Source organism: Alnus glutinosa, chromosome 1 (genome assembly GCF_958979055.1).
Source record: "Alnus glutinosa chromosome 1, dhAlnGlut1.1, whole genome shotgun sequence".
Taxonomy (NCBI): Eukaryota; Viridiplantae; Streptophyta; class Magnoliopsida; order Fagales; family Betulaceae; genus Alnus; species Alnus glutinosa.
Window position 1 is genome coordinate 34484586 of NC_084886.1, and position 8868 is coordinate 34493453.

At 35.6% G+C, this 8868-nt stretch overlaps 1 protein-coding gene across 1 annotated transcript; it reads right to left on the bottom strand.

The window, feature by feature from the left end:
- Positions 1-6429: 6429 nt before the first annotated feature.
- LOC133879080 (protein SHORT-ROOT-like) lies at positions 6430-8072 on the bottom strand. Its single transcript, XM_062317631.1, has one exon. It carries the CDS (start codon positions 7993-7995, stop codon positions 6643-6645), a length of 1353 nt encoding a protein of 450 aa, XP_062173615.1. The 5' UTR covers positions 7996-8072; the 3' UTR covers positions 6430-6642.
- Between the last annotated feature and the right edge of the window lie 796 nt (positions 8073-8868).

The window sequence follows — 8868 nt, forward strand, 5'->3', positions numbered from 1 at the left end:
GTTACGATTACTCTATAATGGGATGCCGGTATGACGGCCTAGCCGGTATGTTTACGGTCCTTTGTGGTGGGGAAACTGTAACACCCAAGAAAATAATTGAGGAGTTTAGTATTTATAATTTACATTTATAAAATAAAATGGAACTAATATTAGACTTTAAGTGACTTTAAGTGAGTCAGTTGACATATCGCATCTGTTATGAACTCAGTTTTGTAAGTATTTATTTACCTCATCTGCTCATCCATAAACTGGGACATTCTGAGTTCCTGCTACTGTGAAACATAACATAAGATTAATAACTCTTTTTAATCTATGACTAAACCCTATTTTTAGCATTTTTGGCATGTCACGATCATTTGGCAACAAGGACGATCGATCATCTCACGAGTGACGAACGTTCGTGCAAGGCTTGGAGAATGTTCGACATTACCAGAATGCATGCAAATCTAAAGATAATCTAAACCTAACTTGCTAACTCTTAAACAAAGTTCCTAATAGCATAACAAGGGTATAATAGAACACGTCACAATGACTATTTATGAAAATCAAGAGTGGTTGAAAGCTTATATTTTGAAAAATTCATTTTCTTTTGAAAAGGGAAATTAATCCATAAAGCTTGCATGTAAAACAAAGTGTAAAATGAATAATAAACTAACAAGGATAAAACATTAATAATTGTGAAAGAAAGGTTAGGCAACAATGGTTAGCTTAATGTAGATGGATTATCAACAAAACTCCTCTTCTCACTCTAGAACTTCCCTTTCATCAAAAAGTGTGATAGAATGGGTGGATGGAGAAGAAATGATGTTGAGAGGCGTAGGGTAAGGGGTATTGATAGGCAAGGAATGCAGAGGATAAAGATAAACTGATTTGGTCATTTGGCGAACATTCCTCATGTAAGTCACAAATGTTCTTGTAAAATTTAGGGTTAGACGATAGTTTGGTGTACGGCTACGGTCGTTCGTGGTACGGTCTAACACACACATTGAAGGCGTGGGATGTACTTTTTGACACGCTGTACAAGACGTCAATGATCGCTCGTGGTGGGGATCTCGATCGTTCGTGAAAGGATAAGGATTTGTTTGGCCACATCAGCTAGGGTGTCTTACGATTGTTCGTAAAACGATGACAATTGTTCATCAAATATATAACGAACGTTTCAAGAAAATGGAGAACGTTCATGGAGGAAAATAAATGGATTAAAAGCCTTATATTTAATTTGTAAAAAAAAAATATTTTGATGGTTGCATGATTGGATTAATCTTTTAAAATAAAAATTGATTTTATTACAGGGCACCACACGTAAGACCCAAATGTTGTTGCTCCTCTGTCATAGAATTACCAATCAAAGGTTTTCACTTCCCACTAGCTATATGACCCAAGCATTCAGTATCCCATAACTTTGTAGGAAGATGAAGCAATTTCACCCGAATGAGAATACAAGAATAAGAGATCTTCAACAATTGTATCCCTAGCTACCAACAATGAAGGATAATGATTTTGTTTGCTATATGCCACATTTGAGATTCAAGCATCTCATCCCGTGTCTTAACATCTTTGAAACGAAAGATGTAAAGACCATTATAAAGAGAGAAAACCTACATCTTACCATATTGGCTTCACATTTGATCCACCACCTTCTTCACCAGAAAGAAATGAAGAGGCTTGTCCAAGATTTGACTCACAAGACTTGGACTCCAACAAGCAATACCCCTGTTCATAGCTTCCATCAAAGGCTTCACCACAACTCGTCCATTTATACAAGTAGGTTCAAAAAATTAAATCTTCTCCTTAACCTTCTCATTTTTGAACAATTTCCTCCAATCGAGCACACCTTCTTTCTGAAAATTAACAGTATCAACCACACTTTCCCCAAATTTATGAATGAGAGAGTCTTTAATCTCCTTCTCATTGCTAACAACGAGAACCAAAACAGGGTAAGCAGACACCATCTTTTCTTCCACTTGAGCCTTTGCCCCTTACTACTCGCATCACTGCCACATTGATAATCATCAACACCATTCTCGCCCTCCATTATCAGAGCATCATTAACAACAATTGTATTAGTGATAATCTCATTGACCAATTTGAGATTCTCACCCCTTCCTCGACCACTCCTTGTACGCCTTGCCATTAGTAGGTTAACAATGAAGAGCCTCTAGGACAGAGAGAAAAAAAGAAACCATCAAGATTTTAAGAGAAATATGAGCAAATTGGACCAAGATTTTTGATTTACCTCAATTTGTAACCCTAGTTACAGTGACTCCTTGACATTTGTGCACCAAAATTGTTAGCAGAAACTTCTAGTTTCCACGTGACGTTACTACATCAAAGATAAAACTTTTATAGCGGAATATATATATATATATATATATTTCTAAAGATAGGAATAAATCGCATAACACATTAGAGCTAAATACTTCAATATATTATAGATATAATTTAGTTTTATATTACAAAATGAATGAATTCTACGTACATTAAATAATTAAGTGCCATAAACGACACATAAACATAGTTAAACATGATAAACATAAGCAAAGTTTAAGTCATAATAAATGCAACAAGGAAAGCAAATATAAACTAATACAACTAACTCCGTAGAGGTTAGCACAAAATAAACATCAGATGGTCTAGTAACCATTAAAGCTGGCAAAGGGGTCCTCGCCTTCCCCTTCTTGACTTACATCGAAAACTATGTAAATATGACGTTATCATATTTACATAGGCACAGAGTCTTCCAATTTCATAGTATAAGAGACCGTTGGATTATTGAAGCAGATTTAAAAGATAATGAAAGTATGAATATGGATCGTCGTAACTAATTGGTTGGAGTCTTAGATTTTATATTTCTTCACACCTCTTGTTCTAGGCTAAATATCAGTTTGTTCACATCCGTTATACCCTCCCACCATATAAAGTTTACCTGTTTGTTGCTCAAAGCCTTTTGGTCCTAGCTTAGTTATATATTAAGGACTTTGGACTTCCCAATCCACTGATTTGCCATTTCCCTTGTGACGCCCTTGTATTTATACAAAAACATTGTAAGCAGAAACCTTCAGTTTTCACGTGACATTACTATATCAGAGATAGAACTCTCGCAGCGGAATATTTTCTTCTTCTTTCTAAACACTTAGGAATAACTCGTATAACACATCAGAGCTGACTGAAATACCTAAAAATTTTATAGACATAGCTTAGTTTTATATTACATAATGAATGCACTCTACGTGCATCAAATAAGTGCCACAAACGGCACATAAACATACATAATTAAACATGCTAAAGATAAGCAAAGTTTAAGTCACATTACATGCAACAAGGAAAACTAACATATACTAATACAACTAGCTCCTCAAAGGTTAGCACAAACTAAACAGCAGATGGTTTCTTGACCTACATCAAAAACTATGTAAATATGACGTTATCATCTTTACATAGGCACAAACAAGTGAGTCTTCAGTTTTCATAGCATAAGAAATAGTTGGATTATTGAAGCAATTTTAAAAGATAATGAATGTATGAATATGCATCGTAGTAGCCAATTGGTATGAGTCTTAGATTTTATCTTTCATCACACCTCTCGTTCTAGGGAAAATAGCAGCCCGTTCACATTCGTTATGCCTTCCAACAATATAAAATTTACCTGTTTGTTGCTGAAAGCCTTCCGGTCCCAGCTTAGTTATATATTAAGGCCTTTGGACTTCATAGTCCACTGGTTTGTCATTTTCCCTACTACTCACTGGCTTTTGTTGATAACTATATTGTCATCTATTTATTTCTTTAGACACAATATGCATTTCACGTGCAACATTTCAAGGCAGATAATAAGACAACAATTATATTAATGAAATATAGTATCATCCCTAGTAAGTACTTCCATACATACACTTTTCAAACAACATAACACATTTATCAGTTCTTTTTCTAAACAACATGTTTTGGACCCTTTGCTATTTCTATCCATTATTATCAATCACTTCATTATTATGTAATAATTAACGATATAAAGACAATCACTTATAAGAATCCAAATATTAAGATTAATGTTTAAACACTAAAGCAAGCTTGAAGTCTTTGGTGACATAATGTTTAAATATGAACCTTAAGTAAGGAAACATTATAAGGACATTAAAAGTAAAGACGATCACTCACAATAATCTAAACATTAAGATCAATAGTTAAACCTGTAAGCAAGAGGCTATAACACTTAAACATAAATCCTAAAGTAAAGACAATCACTCGCAATTGTCTAAATATCAAGATCAATGGACAATCACTCATAAACCCTAGAAATTTTGTCGTATTGCCTATTTTAGGGCTACATATTTGTTTATAGAACAAAATTTTCCTCTAGCTAACCAAGCCTATAAAATTGACATGTGGTCTTAATTTGAGCATGTGAGAAGTACACACACACACACACACACACACATATATATATATATATATAGTAGTCACATGATAAGGGACACATGACAAAATTATAGGCTGGGTTGGAGGATAATTTGGAGGAAATTGATGTCCCTGTTTATATTAGGCGGTCAAAAAACTCAAGAGGTACGGCCGTATGGGTGGGCTGCGCTTATTGGGTCTCTGTCTAACAAGATGAACCCAATGGATGGGAACAATGGACTTGGATTGGGTTTGGACTTTATTAATAATGTGTCAATACTTGTGGCCCAACTACTTTTTGGTTGGATTGGTGGGCTTGGACAAGAAGAGTTTGTAGGCTGTTTGGGTTCAAATAGCAAGCTAGGGAATTTATAATTGAAGATTGAAGATATTTGCATGGAGAGAGAGAGAGAGAGAGAGAGAGAGAGAGAGAGAGAGAGAGAGAGAGAGAGAGTGATCCAGAAGAGGATAATATGATAAAGAAAGTAACACAAAAGGGAAAGTGAGAGTACCAAGTCTTATCTAAAGCTTGAAAAAGTTGCTTTCCACTATCCAATGTTGGCTTAAAGTCGGTACATGAGTATGGGTAATTGAAGGCAAATATGCTATTCAAATCACCCAACATGGGATTCAGTGGTTGTTTCCTGCTCGCCACCAACGTCTCTTTTGGGGCCCCTCCTTTATGTCAATTTATTGCTATACTTCCACACCTTCAACACTCTACGGCTACCAATTATGCTTATCATCCATCATTCTTTGTGTTAATGGCTTCAGAATTAACCCTCTCTAGATTTAAACAATTCCATGGACACCGACTGTTTTCCTGTCTTAATTCCGGCGGAAATGATCTTGATATATAGTATGCCACTAATATGATTCTCACAAGAATATCTTATCAATCAGTACTAAAGATTCAAAAGTTAGATTTTGAATATTACTATTTAGCACACTCTTATACAACTACTTCTGTTATTGGTAGTGAAAATTAGTCATTAAATTAACGTTTATAAAACAAAAAATTAAGGATTGATTTTTACTGTTACGTCATTTCAATTGTATAAAATTCATATAGTAGTCTATTAAAGGCATCTTATCATTGATTAAAAGGAAAAGAACGAAAATTGTTTATAATTCATGAATGGGTAACTTTTAGTCTTTGGACACTGATGTCTTCGAAATTCAACCAAAGTTTTCAACTTTCTCCTTAAACACCTCCTATCTGCCATGTCCAGATTAGCATGGCAGTTCATATGGCATTGCCAGCTTTTTCTTTTCTTTTTATTTTATTTTTTTATTTTTTATTTTTTTATTTTTCTTTCTGATCTCCATCACCAGTTAAATACATTGCAATTGAAAGCTGCAGATTTATGACACACAGCATGATGATCGACTTTCTTTATCACTTTGCAAACGAGCTCTTATACCATTTTTTTTTTCTGAAACTTAATTAATCAAGATATTTTTGAAGGTTAATTGTGATCATTATATTTAACCTGCTTCTCACTAATATGTTTCGACTATATATATTATGATTTTCCAGTTTCATTCAAATTTCTTTTCATTGTCTTGATGTTATATATATACATATACTTTCTGAACTACTTTAGATATGCATATGAACTCCCCTTTTGTAAGCTGCACCTTCTATATAGTATATATATATATATATATATATATATATATATATATATATATATATATATATATATATATATATATATATATATATGGGTACTTTTTTTTACGTTTTCATTTACTATAGTACTCTTGTCCTTATATATATATATATATATATATAGGCCAAGACTGCACCCAATAAATTTTGCACAAATTAACTACTCATGACCAATTACATACACACACATATATATATATGCAATTAAAATTGAGGAATATATACGATAAATATAGATTCTATCTGTAGCTCAGCTCCAGTACTTGGAATGGTTATGTATATGCAAATATAATAGATCCCTACACAAAATTCCACCAAAGATGAGAGAGGGAAGAAGAAATTAAGCAAGCAACCAATCCAAAGGGGAAATACGATGCCATGGAATTTATAAAGTGAGGCACAAGTGCAAGCACCTTCAAACAAGAACAAGGATATAAAAAGAAAAGAAGCAACACAAACTCCAAAGCATAAAGCAGAAGAAAGTAGTAATTGGACACAATATAAAAATACAATCAAGTTTGCATGATCGAATGAGAAGAAAGAAATACAAGGACAAAGGCCATCCATCCATGCTAAACTAGTACTTGAGAGGGTTTCCATGCTGAAGCCCAAACCACAGGAACTTCCTTCCATGTCAAGTAAATTCCTGAGGATTCATGATCATCTCCTCCTTGTGGTGGCACAAGCGCCCACCCTGCTCTGTACCTTTTCAGCAATGCCTTCACATCATCCACAACATCATCACTAAACCCAGATGGAGAAAAAGCCTCCTTGAGCCTGTCACACCATTGCCTTCCTCTCTCCCTTCTCTCACACTCTCCTTGATCACTGTTTTCATGATCATCACAAGCCAAAACCCTAACTATGCTTCTCGAGCACTCCCTCTCCAGCATTAATCTGTCATTGCTTGTTGGGGGAAAGCTCTCCTCCAGCATCTCAAAGTACAATGTGTAGAATCTAAGGCACTCTTCAAAGCACTTGACAAAGTCATCTTTGGAGGAGGAAAAGTCAGCTTCTTCCTCAACAACTGTCACAACTCTAGGCCTAAGGGATTGGAAAATCCGGATCACAGCCGCCCTTTCCTCCACTTCCACTCTTCTTAAGGCGCCTATACAATTCACAGCAATGGCTTCATCCTCTTGAACACCTAGTCTCTCCTTTGTGAGCTCTCCCAAATGATTCAACCCACTTATTACATTAAATTCAAAGGGTACTCCCATTAGCCTTGCAAACTTCTCCATTCTCTGGCCTACTTCCTTCATGACTGAACTCACTGTGCTAGCTATCACCACAACAGTTAGCTTTAGATGAGGAGTCTCATCATTTCTTGTTGCCAAAGCTTCAAGCAAAGTAGGCCATTGGGTGCAAAGGTTGTTGCTTATATCAATTATGTGAAGCTTTGTATCCCCCTCTAAGGCCTCCAAAATGGCGCCATTGGAAGCAACATGACCAAAATTCATCCAAGGGCTTACATCCTGGAACTTTAGTATCAACTTCCTTGCAGAATCGAAAGAGTTGCTCTTTTCAGCCACTGAAGAAAGGGTTTTGTGGCAGCGTTGGCCGGAGTCGGTGGCCTTACAAAATAGAGCTTGCAAGAAATAAGAAGCTAATTTCTGATCACAATCTCCATAAGGTGAAGCAAGCTCGTTTAACATCCATAGAAGGTGATGGATTTTGGTGGAGTCCTTGTCGGATATTGCTCTCGCACACTCGTTTAGAAGCCTTGAGGCCCATTTGCCTGATGCATGACTAGGCAGCTGATGATCAGTGGAGTCTGATGATCGGCTTGTCGATGTGTGGCTCTGATTGTTGTTGTTGTTGTTGTTGATTTGCATGTCCATCGCTGCTGCATGATCACTGCTCTGCTGGTTGCAGTGGAAGAAGGTGGGTGCTTCTTGTGGAGTAGTGAAAAGAGTTGTGTCCATGTGTTATGGAGCTCTTTGACTCTTAGGCACATTTGCAAATTAAGCAGCTAGCCTCAATTTCATTCAGACAGGGCCAACTACATCACTGTGATGTAGAAAGCCATGTATTATATTTGAGGTCGTTTTCATTATATATGTTTAATATTATTAATATAGCTTTGTAAGTTTCTATTCTATTTATTAAATATTTAAAGGCTTCTAATTCAAATCAGGATATTGCTAGCTAGCTTAAACAAAGTTACAATGACATCCCACATGCGTCATATATATATAAATATCCTCACTAAACTAACCTAGCTAACTCACTTAGCTATAGTCAGTATTCCAAATTACCTCAACGGAAGACGCCTAAGCAACTATATGGCCGGATCGGCATCTATTTTCTCTCCTGCAAGATTCTCATATATATATATATATAAAATATGCTTGGAAGGATACAAAGATTGCAACCACTTAGGAATTGTAGGTAGGTTTTAAGCATAGTATAGGGCTCTTCAAATATGTTATATATAATTAACTGCAACTACCTCTCCCACAAAATCGTTTAAAAAAAAAAAAAAAGAACAAAAAATTGGTGAAGGATTAGTGTCAGCAGGTCTAAGCAATCTACTAAGTGGGCAAGCTAGCTTGGAGAAAACCCAGATGACTGTAGCATGGAATTGCCTGTGCACCCAACAAGATACATTTACAAGAGAAAAATGCTGTTTTGTTTTCTGATGTAGGAGGTTTGGCAAGGAATAAAACATTGATTCCCAGGAGCAAAATATGTAGATAGAATCCCCATTTTTGAATAGCACTGGATAGATTGAGCTAAAGGAGATATAACAAACAACCTATTTTCTCAGTTGAATCAAACAAAGAGATGATGATAAA